Source organism: Kwoniella dendrophila, chromosome 1 (assembly GCF_036810415.1).
Source record: "Kwoniella dendrophila CBS 6074 chromosome 1, complete sequence".
Classification (NCBI taxonomy): domain Eukaryota; kingdom Fungi; phylum Basidiomycota; class Tremellomycetes; order Tremellales; family Cryptococcaceae; genus Kwoniella; species Kwoniella dendrophila.
The window spans coordinates 3,942,128-3,960,355 of NC_089476.1; the positions used below are offsets into that span (position 1 = coordinate 3,942,128).

At 37.0% G+C, this 18,228-nt stretch overlaps 5 protein-coding genes across 5 annotated transcripts; 2 read left to right on the forward strand and 3 right to left on the reverse strand.

Moving 5' to 3' along the window:
• Positions 1–833: 833 nt before the first annotated feature.
• Positions 834–2,810, reverse strand: L201_001408 (uncharacterized protein; the record flags this gene model as incomplete). Its single annotated transcript, XM_066217197.1, has 2 exons — positions 834–2,409; positions 2,716–2,810. 2 exons carry the CDS (start codon positions 2,808–2,810, stop codon positions 834–836), a joined length of 1,671 nt encoding a protein of 556 aa, XP_066073294.1.
• Positions 2,811–4,461: 1,651 nt separating this feature from the next.
• Positions 4,462–7,010, forward strand: L201_001409 (uncharacterized protein; the record flags this gene model as incomplete). The annotated part of the gene is made up of 7 exons (XM_066217198.1): positions 4,462–4,822; positions 4,886–5,279; positions 5,369–5,800; positions 5,871–6,111; positions 6,216–6,257; positions 6,340–6,624; positions 6,711–7,010. 7 exons carry the CDS (start codon positions 4,462–4,464, stop codon positions 7,008–7,010), a joined length of 2,055 nt encoding a protein of 684 aa, XP_066073295.1.
• A 945-nt stretch (positions 7,011–7,955) lies between these two features.
• Positions 7,956–8,785, forward strand: L201_001410 (uncharacterized protein; the record flags this gene model as incomplete). The annotated part of the gene is made up of 3 exons (XM_066217199.1): positions 7,956–8,449; positions 8,541–8,626; positions 8,694–8,785. The coding sequence occupies 3 exons, from the start codon at positions 7,956–7,958 to the stop codon at positions 8,783–8,785; spliced, it is 672 nt and encodes a 223-aa protein (XP_066073296.1).
• A 359-nt stretch (positions 8,786–9,144) lies between these two features.
• Positions 9,145–11,965, reverse strand: L201_001411 (uncharacterized protein; the record flags this gene model as incomplete). Its single annotated transcript, XM_066217200.1, has 14 exons — positions 9,145–9,193; positions 9,271–9,456; positions 9,579–9,771; positions 9,847–9,938; positions 9,999–10,080; positions 10,158–10,344; positions 10,420–10,492; positions 10,559–10,620; positions 10,681–10,746; positions 10,824–10,910; positions 10,975–11,030; positions 11,108–11,167; positions 11,243–11,421; positions 11,517–11,965. 14 exons carry the CDS (start codon positions 11,963–11,965, stop codon positions 9,145–9,147), a joined length of 1,821 nt encoding a protein of 606 aa, XP_066073297.1.
• Positions 11,966–13,040: 1,075 nt separating this feature from the next.
• L201_001412 (uncharacterized protein) lies at positions 13,041–17,971 on the reverse strand (the record flags this gene model as incomplete). The annotated part of the gene is made up of 6 exons (XM_066217201.1): positions 13,041–13,769; positions 13,845–14,306; positions 14,376–16,316; positions 16,390–17,357; positions 17,425–17,772; positions 17,845–17,971. The coding sequence occupies 6 exons, from the start codon at positions 17,969–17,971 to the stop codon at positions 13,041–13,043; spliced, it is 4,575 nt and encodes a 1,524-aa protein (XP_066073298.1).
• Between the last annotated feature and the right edge of the window lie 257 nt (positions 17,972–18,228).

Below are 18,228 nucleotides of genomic sequence, written 5' to 3' on the forward strand. Positions count from 1 at the left end.
ATAGCGATATACCAGACCTCAGTTCAGCAAAGCTGTATCTTCTTTCAGTAAGTGTGTATTCCAAGTAAACGATCGATCATGCTATAGTTCGATTAGAAAGTAGGTTCGAGGTAGGTGTGAGAAGAATAATTTGTGATAGCATAGTAATCGTTAGCTGCCAGGTGACCTTGTGGTTTCACGTAACCGGTTCATTAAAGTGGAGGTAATTCACCAATTCACTTCCTCACTCCTTACTCGGGCTCATCTTCCTACTCAATGCTACCAGAGTACACAACTTGATTTACTTATTCACATGCGTATACTTCTGTATTGCATAGATATTAGGTAGTTCGAATTCAATCATTTGCATAAGGACATATCACTACGAAAGAAAAAACGGTACTTCCTGATTAGGGAAAGAAACCAATATATACAGGGTTATTTTCAAGAGATGGTTATATATATCTACAGAAAATATCCTTGCGGTTGACTCATTGAGCTACTGGAGCGAGTCTTTTGGATTTTGAATTAAATGATATATATATATTTTAGATAGCTGTTGTAAAAGATAGGAGACTGGAAACTATGGATCACGTAAAGATCGACATATATCAAAAAGAAAGGAGAAATCAAATCGAACAGAATCATATTTAGCGAGAAATAAAAAGAAAGTAATGGAGAATGAGAAAGGATAGAACGATAGTGAGATGAAGTAAAGTGGTTTTATGGATAAGATATAATCCATAAAGGAGGAAAATGAGGTGAGGGTGATTAGGATGAAATGGAAAAAGAAAGTATAGTACTATCGTTAATAACGAATACTACGTGATATTGGTACTCGATCAGCTTTGGAATTAAAGGAAAGAAGCGACTTGATCTTTACCAAGAATACCTCTATCAACTAAAGCAAGTAAGACAGAAGTCATTCCTTTTAATTTGATTTCTAAATCTTCAACTTTCTTTTCTAAGAATTCAGATCTTTCAATTTTAGCTCTTCTTTCATCTCTTGATTTTTTAGCTGCATCTTTTGCTTTATCTCTGTTATCTGCGATTCTTTCACCAAATTCAGTTGCGGCAGTTAATCTCGAGGGATCAACATCTTTAAGAAGCATATCAAATGAAGGATATGATTGAATTTGATTGATATCCATACCAAGAATAGCTTGTGCTGATCCGTCTTTTAAGAATTTTTCGGGAACAACAGATTTAGGTCTTGCAGTTGATGGTTTACCAGAGATAGTTTTCTTGACAGTGACAGCGGGTGATGATTGTGGAACAGGAGAATCGGCTTCACTTTCATCAGCAACGCTATCAGCTGAGAGCGCAGGTGAACAGGAAAGAACAGTTGATTGTCTTCTGTAAGCTCTTTTAGGGTCTTGTAAAGCAAGAGGTTTAGCTTTGGCTGATCCAGGTGGTCGTCCACGTTTCTTGGTAGCTGGAGCGCCTTCTTCGATATCATCAGATGATTTTCTCTTGAGAACAGGGCTAGATGGAAGAGCTAATTGAGATGGTTGAATGGATGATGGTGAAGAAGTAGGTGGAAGAAGCTTATCGAGCAAGGCGTAAGCATCGTTGAGATCGTTGATAGGTGATGCAGTTGGAGCTGTTTCAACTGTTTTGTGATCTCCGAGCTTGCCAAGTAGGTTGGTGAGTCCAAGTTCACTTGCGGCATCAGCACCAAGATCGGTGTGAAGACCGAAGTCACCGAAACTAAGACCGAAAGTGTTGATCATGGTAGGATCGGAGGTACCTCTGATATCAACGGCGGGTGCGATGAACTCAAGAGGTTGAACTGGATTGAAGATATCTTCTGGTCGGTGGGTAATACCGACAGTAGGGAGATCGAAGTCAAAGTTGAAATCGAAATCATTCTCCGGATCAAGAGCGGCTGATTGCTCTGATTCGGTAGACTTGGGAGTAGCTGCTTGGGAATCGGAGGAAGCAGGGGAGTTACCGTTTGAATTGGCCATAGGAGGGATTTGAGCCTCACCAAGATCCGCATCTACTAAAAACTGGTCCCAGTCAACTGATTCCATGTTCATGTTGATATCAAAGTTGAATTCCATTAATGTAGTGGGTTCGGGGTTGATATCGAGATGAAGGGTGTTGTTTGAGAAAGGGTGAATAGGTATATCTGTAGTCGTATTGACTGGTGATATACTGTCCAGAGCTAAGGGTGGCTCAGTTGGTTGAACGTGGACGTTGACTTGATATTCCTGAGTCGTGAGATATAGACTCGGCTGACGATTGTTGATGGTAGTTTCAGTCGTCTTTTCTTGCTGCACGTTGAGTGTGGCTATACTTGATGCTCGAGCTGACCTGTTGCGTCGAGTTATTAACGGAGGAGGAGGAAGTCTAGTGGGAAGGGACGTGAAAACGGAGGTAGTAGTAGTAGTAGTGGTACCTTGTTGTGGCGGTATTGCTTGTTGACTGATTGATAGGTATACATCGTCGATGTATGATGACACATGGTAGTATGATGATATAGCGATGAAAATGCGATAATGAGATGAAAGTTAGATAAGATAAAAGGAAGGCAAGAAGGAAGCAAAGAAGTGTGTTATCAGCCACTATCCTTTATTGACGCGAATGATTCAGGGTAAAAGGTCGGGCAAGCGGTCTATACATATATTATGGGAAAACTTACGTCTTTTCTACAGGAGACTGTTTATTGTCCTTGGACAAAATGCAATTATTTTCTAAGTAAGACAGTTGGGAAGGGGTCGTTGTGGACACCGAGCTTGACAAGTTCGGAGAAGGAGGCTTTCTTGTTGTTGTTGTTGTTGTTGTTGATTTGTGGGGAAACACTGAACGTAGATTGTTGAAGCCATGATGGGCAAAGTTTTCTTGAACCAAAGGTTCTGTTAAAGTACTGTTAAAGGGGTAAGGTGAATTAAAAGGGGTTTGTTGATGACTTGTAAAGTATCGTTTATTATTTAAACGACTGTTGTTCTCTTCTCTCGAAAAAGACTGGTTATTTAAGCGTTGTAAGACATTTTGTATAGATGATGTATAATAGCTATTAAGATTATTTGAAGTCACGGATGCAGTTGTTCAATGGAAAGAGCCTGAGGCTAAGAAAGGGGGAAGAGACACTTGTTGATATGTATTCGCGTATGTATAAAGTGTCTTTAAGAGATAATCAATGGTGAAGTTAGAAAGATAGAGAGAAATGACAAGTAGTATATAAAGAAGAAGTAAATGAAAGAATGAGAAGGAAAGGGGGGAAAGGGGGGGATTACACAGGATTACAGGATCACACAGATTACACACCGTAGAGTATAGGATACACACTCAACTACAGTCATCCCACTCATAAAATCAGGGTATCCATATCAACGTATAAACTAAAAGGATTTGTTAGCGGAACCTGAAATTTGGCTTATTGATCCATGACGTGGCATTTCAAATGATGATATAACATCGCTGTTTTATCCTTTTCCCCGCTGTTATCGTAAAGTGGCACTATAGTAATCTCTGTACTCTTAAATAAGGGGACCCCATGTTAGATACTCGATACTAGATACTAAATACTAGATAAGATTACCAGGTCAAGCACGTTTGTTTATCTTTATCGTTCATATTTATATATTTATATGGCTTGTAATCATCAAACACGTTGCTTCTTCTCATCCCCTCTTATAGCCCCTGCCATCACTCATCCTATCGTAATCATCCTCACACATGTCTTGATTTTTGACATTATCACACAGGAGCCTTGTTAACAGTCTCCAATATTGAGCCCGAAAACTCTGATCATTGAGTCAACCGAAAGATGTTTTCCTTTCACAAACGTTTCTTATCGATTGCTCTATACTATAATCTGCAATCATTCACTTTATCCACAGTCAGAATAATTACAACAAACATGAATTTTTAATAACGTTTGGGTAGTATTCCTACAGGAATAGCGGGTGAATATGTTTATTGACGCGTTTCAAGTTATTCACTAGTAATCCGTTATGAACGAATTTTAGATCTAATTGGGGTCTCGGGAAACAACAACGTTCAATATGCAATTAGGTATTTTGATAGGTCTAATAATGATTCATTGATTGACTAATTGAACATTGAATGCTAAATAGTAATCGATTCTTATAGTCATGAGGTCGTTTAAGACTAACTACAGAATCTATTCGATCTTCATCTGCTAATTCAATCTAGATAATCAATAACCCATCATCGACTTCCTTTGACCATTTGTGTATATAATACGCCTTATCAAATTTCAGGCAAGAACATCAGCCGGCACAAGTATATCAGCCACTTAATCGAAAAGAACGCCTTTCAACAGGCCCAGGAATTCGGAATTTGAAAGATTGATAACTGCCCAACTCATATAGTCTTGCATAACTACCTATCAAAGATCAATAACATCGAAACAAACAACGGGAAGTGGCGCCCACCACTCAGCTCAAATCATAGCAGCTCCCTTCATCCCTTTGAAAGCGAATTGGTCTTTTTATCAAGCTGAAAGGCAAGATGTCATCTTATACAGGTCCGAATGGTAATAACAGCCCATATGTTGCTCTTCCTCTTACACCACCTCAAACACCTGAATCATCAACTTGTTTCTCCTCTACTGCGAGTTACCAGGAGAAAGGTTCAGCAATGGTAGGAAGTGGGAAATACAACAACTCCATGCCCTCTCCTTGGTCATCCATACCGGAATTAAACTTGGATAGTATCGAAGAAGAAGATAAGCCCAGAAACGTAGAAATTTATGAAGATAGCTCAAAGTACTTGTGGAGAAAAGGAATGTCTGAATCTGAAAAAGATTCTAGAGAAGCTTGGTTGAGTAGTGGTAGGGGAAGAAAAGGTTTAAGGATCGTTATTGTTACAGGTAAGTATTCTACACCATCAATCTTTAAGATACGATAGTGACTGACCAGAAATTACGCTATAGAAAACTTCTTACCTAAAGTAGATGGAGTGACACGAACATTATCGCGATTATTGGAACATTTAGAATCAGAAGGACACGAATGTATATTACTTGGACCTAAATCAGATAGATTAAAATATGCATCACATCCTTTAGTTGGTACTTTAGGTATACCATTAATAATTTATCCTGGATTGAAATTAAATTTCTTAAGACCAAAGTTTTTAAGTACAATAAAAGATTTTGAACCTGATATTATACATTTTGTCGATCCAATTTGGTTAGGCGCTCAAACTATTTTAGCAATGGAATTAGGTTGGGCAGGTAACAAATGGTTAAATAATCAAGATCAAGGAGATAGTAATCCTCAATTGGGTAAAGGTTTAGGTGGAGCTGTAGTAGCTTCTTATCATACGTAAGTCGAACACAACCTTTTTTATGTGACATAAATCAATATATCATCTAACTTCACTGAATTTGACTATATTCTTGAATATCATATAGTAATCTCGCCACATACGCTACTTTGTTTGGTCTCTCCTTTTTAACACCAATAATATGGGCTTTCCAATCATCACTTTATTCTAAATTGTTATTGACATTATGTCCATCACCATCAACGAAATCAATGCTTGAATCACAATCATTTTCAGGTGTTAGACTTTGGCCAAGAGGTGTAGATCTGAGTCAATTCGGACCACAAAAAAGAGATTCTCAAATGCGATCTTATTGGGGTCTCAAGAACGTAGATGCGGGTGATGAACAAAGAGTATCAAAGGAAGAAGTTATATTAGCTGCAAATCAAACGGATTATACAATGAATAAACAAGGAATGATGACTCCCCCTCTAACGCCTTGGACTGGACCGATCGATGAGATAGCTATTAATGACGAAGGGATTAGTGAAAGAGCAGTATTGCTCTATGTTGGTAGAATGTGAGTTCTTTTCTGCCATGTTATGTTGATTAAATCATTAATGTATGGTCCGTTTCCGATGGCTTTACAGATCATGGGAGAAAAACCTACAAATACTCTTATCTGCATATTCACATTTAACCAGATTCTTGACTCCTGGAACCGTATTACCTAAATTAGTATTTGTCGGCGATGGACCAGCAAGACTAGATTTAGAAAGTAAATGTGAAAAAGAAAGCTGGGATGTGGTTTTTATGGGTCACAGACAGGGTGAAGAATTAGCAAAATGTTATGCTTCTGCGGATGTTTTTTGTTTCCCAAGTTTTACTGAGGTGAGTCAACTTACACATCAGTAATAGCCCATAGTTTTCCTTCTATGACGGGTTTTTCATGGGAGGGATCAGTCACTGATTGAATCTCTTTCCTTGTTTGGCAGACTTTCGGTCAAGTCGTTTTGGAAGCCCTGGCATCTGGTTTGGTAGGTTCTCCTTTGATCAATGAATTAAAAATGCGTGCTTCAGGTAGATAGATTGAAACTGATAAATCCTTATTTCATTCAGCCTGTAATAGGCCTAGATGCTGAAGGAACCCGAGACCTAGTGACTCACGATAAAACAGGTTTATTACTATCTTTACCGGCTTCAACTTGTTCAGATCAATTCCCTACAACTGGATTAACATGGGCACAGGTTTGCAAACCTGATTCACCATTTTTCGAATGCCTGTCATCGAGATACGCAGAATTGATTTCTAAGGTTGTTATCGATGTAAAACTTCGAAAGCAGATGAGTCGAAGAGGTTCTACGGAGGGTATTAAAGGTTATACATGGTGGGATGCTATGGAAGTAAGTGATTTTTACCCGTATTATCTGAGATGATTCATATTTCAAACTCATACCGTATGATCGAAGTTGACCCAGATGTACTTTAGGCATGTGTAGATGGATATAGAGAATCAATTCGAATATCAAGGACAAAACGATCTATTCAAGTTATACCTCATTCACCTTCTTCACTAGACGAGGAACAAGCTATACTTACTCCTGCACCAAAACAAAGAAGGGGATTGAGATTAGTTAGCAGAGTAGTTAGTAGGAGATTGGCTTACAAAGAACCTCATAGACCTGTAAGGAATGGTAGAGAGAGAATAAGATGGATGATTAAAAATCATGATGATCCTTGGTTTTGCATAAGTAAGTTATTCCAACGAACTATCGGCAAATATGTATAAAAACCACATTGTAGCTAATCTAAACATTTACGGTGGATAGGATCTCTGGTAAAAGTGATAATGGCTATCTGTCTGATTTACGCTATATATAAACATAATGCTTCCCAGATTATATCTGAATCGTTTTTCGACGCAGAGAAGCTGGTAATTTAGAATACATATTTCTCATATTTGAATCTTTACATTTCCATTCCCTTCATTCGGTATCTGCTCGCATCCTGTATCTCCAAATTTACAACTTAACATCTGGATTCCTATCTCACATTGTATTTTTCAATCTATACATAAATCTGTACTTTCACCCTATATAATTATCCGCATAAATTCTGCTCATAATATAACCTTGTTTCCTGATCGGTAACATTCAGCCATTGCCGCTGTACCTCCTTTTTCTTCTCGCTTTAGCCATCCTGTAAACCTTGTACTTTGTGATCAATGAATAACGAATTCTAATGAGCCATGATATGCATTGAATAGATATATCAAAGAGAAATGTCGTTGCCCGAAGAAGGATATCACAGTAATTGTTATATGATATTATAGCACCAACCCGGAATCTCGGTTATTTCATCAACTTTTGTACCGTTTCACTGGAATTTGCGTCATTCTCGATTACGAAGCATAAATAATTTATAGTAAAGATAGATCCGATCGACATTATCAAAATTCTGTCATCAGCGAAATATGATTCGTCAAAAGTAAATAATAATTCCCGTGATGACAGATGATTACAGCTCTGAGCTCTGATGCGGTAACATTAATTTTGCGAGGATCTGAGGGAGTTATATAAGTTAGGTAGGTATATATTATTTATGTAAAAAGCTTTCCCATCATAATCCATAACTAACTATTTCAATATACTTATTAAATATTGCTTAGCGAAACAAAAATATCTCACCATCCTCCTATAATAATTATCATTAATTACTTAGATTTAACGACATTATGCCAGTTGAAACCAGATCATCCGACAGTTTATTAAAGAAAGGAGAAGAAGTGATTCATGAATCATCAGAATTATTACAAGGTCGAGTACCAGGTAAAGAAGATGATCCAGATTATTCATTAGGACATCCAATTCATCCTGCAACAGTACATTTCCCAATAACATTTTTAACTGTTTCAATGGGTATAGCTTCATTAGATTTATTACCTTTATCAATTTATCCAACATCAATCTTACCTCCAAGAAGTACATTATCGACAATAGGTTTTTATGCAGCAGGTGCAGGTGTGATCAGTGCTTTACCTGCTATAATAACTGGTGCAGGTGAAGCATATGAATTAATTAGAAAAGAATATTTAGAAAAAGGTAAAAATTGGAATCAAGTTATTGATTCTGCATGGAATATGAAAGATACAGGTGGAAGAAAAATTAAAATGACTATTAAACATGCTTCAATGAATGATATGGTAGTTGCTTTAGCTGCTTATAATTGGTAAGTTCTTTGATGTATGATAAATTCATTTGATTCATCGATAAATATTTACTGACTAATTGATCCAATATTAAATCCTCTCGACTAACAGGTACAGAGGATGGTATTTCCCAGGTGAACCATTACCTCAAATCACAAATATACTTAACGCTATAGCATTACCAGCTTTAATGTACTGTAAGTCGATTACTTACCACCATCTTATCCAATGAAAAACTGTATTAATGTTCGGATTGCCTTTTAGCTGCTATGCTCGGTGGTAGATTAGTCTACGAATACGCAATGGGTATACAAAGACAAGGTCACGGAAAGGAGGTCAAAGAAAAAGAACAATAAATTTGGTTTATTGAACCAAGGGGACAATGTAAATTCTAGCTATTTAGGGTGGCGTTCCAATCTTCATATGAAGCTCTACATCACGATCATGCATTATATGTATTTTTACTTGTCTACTTTCTAATTATATTTTAAATTTGCGATACAGTAAAATGTTTTGTTTATCAAATTATGGCTACATATATGAGACTCAATTCTATTATTGTAAAAATTCTGTGGCAATGAAAATGTCAAAAACATCTTGGCCATGAAGTTCTGATCATATTGTGAAGGAATGGCGTAGGAGGTCATATAAAAGAGAGTCGTCTAAGAATTGCTTAAGGTGATATGATGTTGAAGTATTTGGTGACTTTGTATATTTAAGACTTGTTTGAAGCAAATTTACTTCTTTCTCTGATTTTGTGACCACTATAGATTGGATAAAAGGGGTCGATCAGTAAGCAAACGTACACAAAGGTAATATACAGGAGATTTAGATAACATACTATTTGATGAACAGGAAAGGTGCGGGAATAAAAAGACAAGCTAAACCACCTAATAAACTATTTCCACCACCAATACCTAAATGTTTGAATAATGCATTGGCAAATAAGGGGAAACCTGCACCCCATGAAGCTCTAAATAAATCGTTGAGAGTAAGGACTGATCCAATTTCATTATAAAATACATCACTAAATGCACCATGAATAGAAAGTGAAAATCAGTATTTCTAAACGTACTACTTAAATCGCCAATTTGCCCAAATATATCAAGATGAGAAAAAGGGAAGAAAGGAAAAAAAGAAAAAGCTCACCCAAAGTATGCAAATATACATTGAAATAAAACGAATGCTCCAATACCGAAAAATCCTGTAAATATAGTTGGAACTATCCAATGAACAGATTCGTATTGACCAGCCCAACCAAATCCGAACATTGCGATTGGAATACAAACTGCTGCAATTGGTGCTGGGTATAATCGAATTTCAGGACATGGTATCATACCATCTGTCAAAGATAACATCAAAGATATATCAGTTTCGACGACTCCACTGGATATTCTTAGACGACGTTGTAACTTACTATTGGCATCAAAAATTGGTTCTAGGTAAACATGAATATACCAGCAGAATACTGCACATGCAGCCCAAGCACCAACAAAGATACCCATAAAGCTATATTTAGAATTAGTAAAATGGTATATATATAGCAAGGCACTTTACATAAAAACTCACGCTAAACCTGATTCTCCAGGATTAAAACCATGAACTTGCATATAAACCAAAGGGAAACTTTCGAACCAGATATACAAGAGTCCTGTTTACATGTAATTGTAAAACATCAGTATTGGTAAAATCAGATTTATCGGATTCGATAAGTAAAGAATAACGTACCATAGATAAGAGCAAGATAAGTGTTGTAAATCAAAAGAATTGGATCAAAGAATAATACGAATGGTCTGAAAAGGGTTTCTGAGATGATTTGACTTCCTGATAAATGACTTGAATCAATCATAGCTTGAGTTTTCAGCTCGTTGTTTCCAGTGATCCTTCTTAGTCTTAACATTCTTCGATGAAGAATCTAACAATTCAACAAAATTAGTAAGAGTCTGGCATAAGTGGCGAAAATTACATGTTTGTCTATGAAAGGACTTACATTTTTACCTGATGTTTCTGGGAAGAATATACAGATCAAAACGAAACATGCGCCAGAGAGCCATACAAGAACCCTATAAGCATTTCAGGTCAGTCGAGCTAGCGTCTAAGCAGGACGTATTACGGGACGCTCAACTTACCACAAAGGCCAAGTCCACCCTTTAGCTTGATATGTAAATCCACCTAAAAGAGGTCCAATCACCTAATTTAATGTCAGTATTCGTCATGTCTGAGTAGTCTTTAAAGAGAATCAGGAACTTACTGGACCACACACAGCACCACAACCCCAGACACCGATAGCGTAAGCCAAATGTTTAGGTTTGAACATCTATACATCAGATGCGTAAAACTCATTAGTCTTTCTCCATGAGTTGCGGTGGTAAGAAAAAGCAGAGGATCACTTACGTCACCCATAGTAGCACCGCCAACAGCTAAAGCTGGACTACCAAAGAACCCGGCAAAAAATCGCATAGCTAGCAGTGTATGGATATTCTGCAGAAACATCGATATCAAGTCAATCAACGAAATTCGACAAAAATAGAAAAAGAAAGCTTACATTGGCATATATCGTTGGGAATTGTAAAGCGATGAAGATGAATAATGTTCCGACATCTATAATATAATATATCGCGTTCTTAGCTTCTCTTCTTGCATCTTAATAGTGAGTGTATATAATAAAGGCTACTCACAAACTGGCATTCTACCAATATTTGCTAATTCACTGATAGGAGACCACAACATAGGTCCGACTATTTGAATGGAAATAAAAGGGATTTTAATAAGAATCTCGATTGTGATCTCGAAGTGTGAGATTTGATACTCACCACCATAACCAAGTACGAAAGTAGTCAAACCAACTAAACCAGTAGTTTGAGATACGGTAAATTGTTCCATCACACCTTCTATACCTGATGAATAGATTGAAGAACCAATATATACAGCAAAGGTCAGGAAGGACATTTGCAAAGCTACAAATGACTTGTATCCTGTTGACCAATTATACCTGATCAAGTGGGAAATGGCAGATACAGTCATCAGCTTAATCCTTGAATATTGTATAACAAGAAGCAGAGAGACACGCTTTACTAGGAGACTTACGGATTCTCAGGATCATCATCACCATACCATGTAACAAGATTTGGATCATCTTTTGTACCTTCTTCAGCTTGATCTTGATTATTTGCCATTCTATCAGCTTCATCATTATTACCATATTTTTCTCCTTGAGGAGCATTGTCACCTGGGACTTTTGCTTTCGATGTATTATTATCCACAGGTTGATTACCATCTGTTATAGTTTCTTCTGAATCTGATCTACGTGGTATACCATTATCATCATCATCATTTCGATCATTGTTGGATCGCGAATTTCGCTGTGATCGCTTTTCGTTCTGTTGTTGTTGCTGTTGTTGCTCTCTTCTGGCTATTCCTTCTTTACTATATTGTTCAGGTAAATTTATTTCATCATGGTATTTCAATAATCTATTTCCTGATACAGCACGTATCACCGATCCTAGAAAAGTAGTTTGGAATGCGTTGTAAGGCATTGTTTTATCGAGTTAACCTTGCTTTCAAATACGAGTTTGCAGTCAAACGGGATTGATTGGGAATACCCGCAATGCTAATCGATCCAATTGCTATATGTACAGTGGTGGTGAAATGAGAGAAGAGTCGATTCCTTGTCTCGAGTCTGGATTATATCAGTCTATATTGTTTGTAAACAAAGGAAGACAAATAAAGAGATGCGAGTTCGGGAAGATCAAAAAGTGTAAGTGATTTGCATATTCTTATTATATTTTCTTATGACCAACAGAGTTTTCCTATATGTGACGTCGATATCACGGAATAACTATTTATCTTTTTCATGACTTGATTATTCAGAATTGAGCTCGGCCAAGAAGCTTTGTAGTTCCAAAGAATTAAAGTTATTACTCATCAATAGTCCGACGGCCTTTGATTTTTTCTTTCGCTCTTCCTTCTGAGAATGATATGATGGTTTTTCAATTATTTACCAGTCTAGAATGAAATATCGTTATCTGGAATCAAATAAGTTTCTGTTAAATTTTTTATTATCAGGTAATCTTAGAAAATGGAGCAGGATAGTAGTGGAGGTACTCAGAGTATTTCGTAGTGGAGGTTTGGGAATCCAATCGATCGTGAATCTAGGGTGAGATTCGTTTTGGATTTGTCTCCTGATATGACGTCGAATTGTATGATTACGGTGGAGGATGAGGAGATGAGGGGTTGAGCCAGAACCGAAGCCGCCGGCGTTATCGATCAGTCGAGCATCATCAATACTGCAATCATGCATTCGGATCCGAGACTGAAGTTTATGATTATAAGAACCATAATTGTGCATGGCATGTCAAGAGTGGTGCGTAATTTGTTGTATATGTATGTTTGCGTTTGCGTATGTATGGTTGAACGGAATTCTTTGTCTGTTTTCCGTCAATCAGTCATGCGTTAACCAAAGAAAGTGTGATATGGATATGGATAAAATGCAATTTTGGTATATTTTGGTTATTTCATAACTATGCTAATAATGCTTTTTGTTTTTTTTTTTGGTTTGTTTTCTGCGCTAGTCCTTTTCTTCCTATTTTCACTTGCATTTCGCTTCTACATTTATCGTTTAGCACCTGTTCTTCTTTTACCTCTCAAAGCATTTTTACCTCTTCTAGCATTGTTAGCATTATTTGGCGCTTGTTGACCTTGAATGAATTTAACTAAATCTTCTAAATTCTCTGTACCTCTTGTACCTACATTTGAACCTTCAGCTACTGGTGCACCATTTTCAGTTTGAGTTCCAGGAGCGCCGGCAGAAACTTGTCCGTTTGCATCGATTGGATGACCTGCAGCAGCAGCAGCAGCAGCTAAAGTAGCAGGATCAACAATTCTTACACCACCACCGTTTGATGCATTATTTAAGGTTTGACCTAATCTTCTTGAAGCTGATGTTGATCCAGCATTACCTAAAGAACCAGATTGAATTCTTTCTCTTGCAGCTTTTAATCTTTCTTGTGAATCTTTTTTAATTTGTTCATTTCTTTCTTTTTGTTTTTCAACATTATCTAAAACGGCTTTTAATAAATCAACGTTCTTTTTAACTTCTTTAGTTTGTTGATGTTCTTCACCTAATCTAGCTACAAATGTGTTATATGCTTTTTCAGATGTTGATAATGCCGATGTCATATCTCCAGCTAAGAAATGTGATTGTGTTAATTGATGCAATGATTGTCCAGTTTGAATATGTGTTTCACCAAATAATGATAAAGTAGATTCGTATGCTTGTTGTTGAAGAGTAAGAGCTAAAGAAGTTTCGTTGATGGCTTGAAGAACAACACCAGCATTACTCTAAAGAACGATGCGATCATCAGTATGCGTATATTGTATCAAACAGCTCAAGACCAAATAAATCGAGTAACTTACCAAAACAGTATTAATCTCAGGATGGTTTGGACCGTGGATTACATCCCAGAGTTTCAAGACATGTCTGAAATATCTCAAAGCTTGTTGAGCATTACCTTCAAGATTTTCCAACATTGCCAAATTGAAGTAATAACCGGCAGTTTCATGATGATATACACCTAAAGTTCGTTCTGATACAGTAATAGCTTGTCTTTGTAATCTTAATGCAGTTGAAATATCTAAACCTAAAGGTTGTTCAGGATCGGATCCTTCTTGTTGAGCGACTTGTTGAATTTTCAATCTAGCTAATTGATGTATAGCTTGGGAATATTGATTATAGACTGATGCTACCTCAGGATGAATAACTGAGTGTATATTTTCATATAATTGTAAAGCTTCTAACATGAATTCTAAACCTAGATCAATTGATCCTCGGTTAATGGTGTTTCTTCCAGCTTCAAGAATTTCTTCGGCAACAGTCACCTATTAACGTAATAATCAGTATTCACTCATCAAACATAATAATCCTTATCATGAAGAAGCAAAACTTACAGAAGGAGCAGTAGATTTGACTACAGGTACCAAAGTCAAAATATCTTCACCTTCAAATGTATTGACTCTTTGTTGAGCTGGAACTTTATTTTTCTTTGATTTTTTGTCTTTGTTCTGTTTGGCCGATTTATCTTCTTCAGTCACACTAGCAGACAAATCTTCATCTTTATCAAAGATATAGTCTCTTTGAGCAAGTTGGAAACCGAATCTGACAGCTAATTCTCTCAAAAGTTGTTTCTTCTTTAAACTTTCTTCAAAGAATGATTCATCAATTGACCATCTGAATCTAATTTCAACTTCTTCGATGATTTGTTTTCTTAGAGATTCAGGGGTGATTTTGGTATAAGCTGGTTCATCTTCTCTATCAGATAAGCCAATTGCATTGAATGTGGCTGAAGGTGAAGAATTGAATGATGTACCAAGAAGACAATTGAGGTAGTGGGAAATAGCATAAGTGATAGTTTCAGGTTGTAAGCCAGAAATAAGTGATCGAAGAATATGTTTAGATGCACGGAAAATCATTTCTTGAATTACAATAGCTTTCAAAGCTGCGAGATGACCAGTCTCTTTTCTTTCTTCACCATCAGGTCCAGCTGAGAACTGTTTGATAGTTGAAGCAAGATGACCTAAGTATCTCATATTGATACCTCTACCGTGTAAATGTTTTGTTAAAGAAGCACCATCCATTAAACCAGAGGTATTACCTGTAAGAACATCTAATACGACAGCTGGAATAGCGATAGATCTCAAAAACACTGAAGCATCTCTAACAGCTTTGGTGGAAGGCTCAGATTCGTCATTGATGGAAGAAGGTAAGAATGCTTTTTCGTCATCGGCATCTTTTGATGGTATTTGATCAACGAAAGCATCTGGGTTGAATCGCAAGTCGAATTGTTTGATATCGCCAACTACACTTGCATCAAGAGGTTTTTCTTCTTCAGCTCGATGAGCAGCGGCAGCTTCAGCGGCAGGTGATTGTTCTTCTTTAGGGGCTTCAACTTGAGAAGTTTCGGTAGCTGATTCGGCTTCACCTTCTGATTTTTCGGTAGTTGATGCTGTTGTTGTTGATGGTCCAGCTTCTTTTGATGCCTCTTCTTTAGCAGATTCATCTTTTTTAGCTTGAGCTTTATCAGCTTCACCTCTAGCCCATCTTTTCAATTCTGATTCCCAGAAAGTTTCTAATAATTCAGGTCTAAGTAAAGCTAATCTATGTGGATATTGAGGATGATCAGAAGATTTTTCATAATCTTTATCTAACCATTCAATATCAACAGGTGATAATCTTTGTGCATCCAATAAATATTTTCTACCATCTGTACCTTTTAATCCTTTTACTTCAGCTGAAGCATAAAATTCAAATTCTTCACCTTTTCCATTTTTAACTTTATGTGAAGCTAATCTTTGTGATTGTCCGATTTGTTCCAAAAGTTTATGTGTAGATTTATCCCAGTGAATTGAAGTTTGTTTTTCTGAGTCAATACCGTAAATCATCATTGGATTTTCAGTTTCACCTTGTTGTTCTTCAGATGGAGATTCAATTTCAGCTGATTTATCGGCTTCTGATTCACCAACTTTAACCCAATCTTCTTTCTTTTGACCTTCACCATCTTCAGTGGCAGCAGCTGGGGCAGCTTCTTCATCATCTTCATCCTTTCGTCGGTTGGAGAAGATACCGGGTAAAATGGATTGACAGATCCATCGTTTTCCTTGCCAGTCAACAATAGTGTGACCGAGCATGTATAATCCTTCGACATCAAGCTTGTTGAGAAGTTTAACACCAGCAGCATCTTTGCCGTGAGAGATAGTCATAGCAGCATCACCACCTAAGTGACCATAAGAGTTGAGAGCGTCAGAGTCACCTTGAGTGATGAAGATGTTAGATTGGAGGAACATATGGGCTTTAGGATCTTCTGAGGGGTTGATAGCTGGGATGTCACCTCGCTAAAGTAGTTGAATATGGTCAGTTTTACCCTTTAATATACGCAAATCCAAAGAGTGAGAATTGTGCACTCACACAGACGGTTTGTACAGCTCTTACAGCAGCTTGATCAAATTCAGACCAAACTTTTTGTAACATTTTTTCTCTGAAAACTCTTTCTTGCATTGAACCTCTTGGTAATTCTCTAATACCTTGGATTTCTTCATTCCAATCTCTTGCGGCATCTACACTATCAGCACCATAAGCACCAGTATGTAAGAAAGCTAATTGAGTTCTTAAAATCTCAGCTGATGTAGCTGGTTTAGGAACGTTAGCTAACCATGGATAAGCAGGTTCAGCTTGAGGTATAGCTACAGTTGAAATTGGATCAAGTGAAGGTGGTTCAATTGATAAAGGTGAAAGTTTTGATAATCTTTCTGAGAATAATGGTGAGATTGAATGTAATAAATCAATTAAAGAATGTGTTGTTTGAGGGTTTTCTTGTTTAGGTGAAGGATCAAAATTATTGACATTTGATTTTGATACATACCAACCTCTAGTTGTACATATGACAGTGACAGTTTCACCTTCAAGTAAAGCAATTTGAAGATAAAGTTGATGTCCTAATTGTCGTAAATGTGGTGGTGGAGGATTAAAAGGTGAAATTTGAATTGATCGAAGACAAGGAGAAACTTCTAAAGGTTTTTGTGAAAAAGGTAATTCTCCTAATTTGAATGATGATGTTAATGATGATGATTGTTGTTCCGCTTTCCAGTTTGAGAAAGCATGCGATTTATCATCTGAAATAGCTCTTTTGACTTTGACTAATTCTTTTTTACCACCTTTACCTTTTCTACCACTTGGTAAAGAAACTTCAACTTCTTCATATTGAGTTTCTCCACTACTTGAAGAAGATAATACTCCATCTCTAACTGATTCAAAGATTGTTGATCCGGCTTGGAGCGCGATAGAGGTAGAAGTGGTGTTGGCAGTAGTACCGATAGGTGCTATAAGTTCAAGTAATCTGATAACAGATTGTCTAGCAGTAAATTCTCCATATGGTTCTGCGAATATAAAAACGCATAAAACAAATTAGCTTGTTTCAATCAATAGATCGAGATAGTCACATACCTCGAACAACTTCCAATGATCTTTCAGCATCATCTTCCAAATGACCGAAAACGTCTTGAATTTCAAACCACTCATTTAACTTTTCTCCAGCTCTAACTTCACTAAGATCTTCTTTTTTAGTGTATACTTTTCCTCTACCATCATCACCTTTGACGAAAGCAAGTCTAAGTGAATATGGTCCAAGCCAGTAAGCTCCTACCCAATCATTGATGAGTAATTTGATGTCTTGTATGGTTTCAGTTGGTTGAGGATAGATGGTGAGTCGATCTCTGGGTTCAGATGAATCTTTTGATTTTGGTACCGTACGTGAACATGTTGGAGACGGGAATCGAATAGTGACAGGTGGTACTAGCAAAAGTAAACTACATTAATGCTGGACATTCCTTTTCTGACAGAAAAGCATGAGTGAATTATACATACAGGTAACAGCTTCAGGCTGATCATCTACCTTTTCTTCACCGTTAACTTGAGCAACATCTTGAGCTACAGGAGCTTCGCCATTTGGCTGTTGCTGTTGCTGTTGTTGTTGCTCTTGTTGATCTGACATGTTTTCTGTAGGATACACACCTGTAATGTACAAGGAATAAGAGCAAGCAACCAAACTCAAACTATGTTGATGAAGACGTATACTATCTCCCTAAGAATAAATCGAAGCAGCAATTGGTTTTCAGACTTTTTCGAAAGAAGCGAACAGAATCAAAGGGGATATCCGGTTAACCACGTGGAAACCATTCATTCGGAATCTCAACCGACTTTCGCCGATTAGCTATAAGTTCTTCATATACAACTGAGAAGTGCTATGCA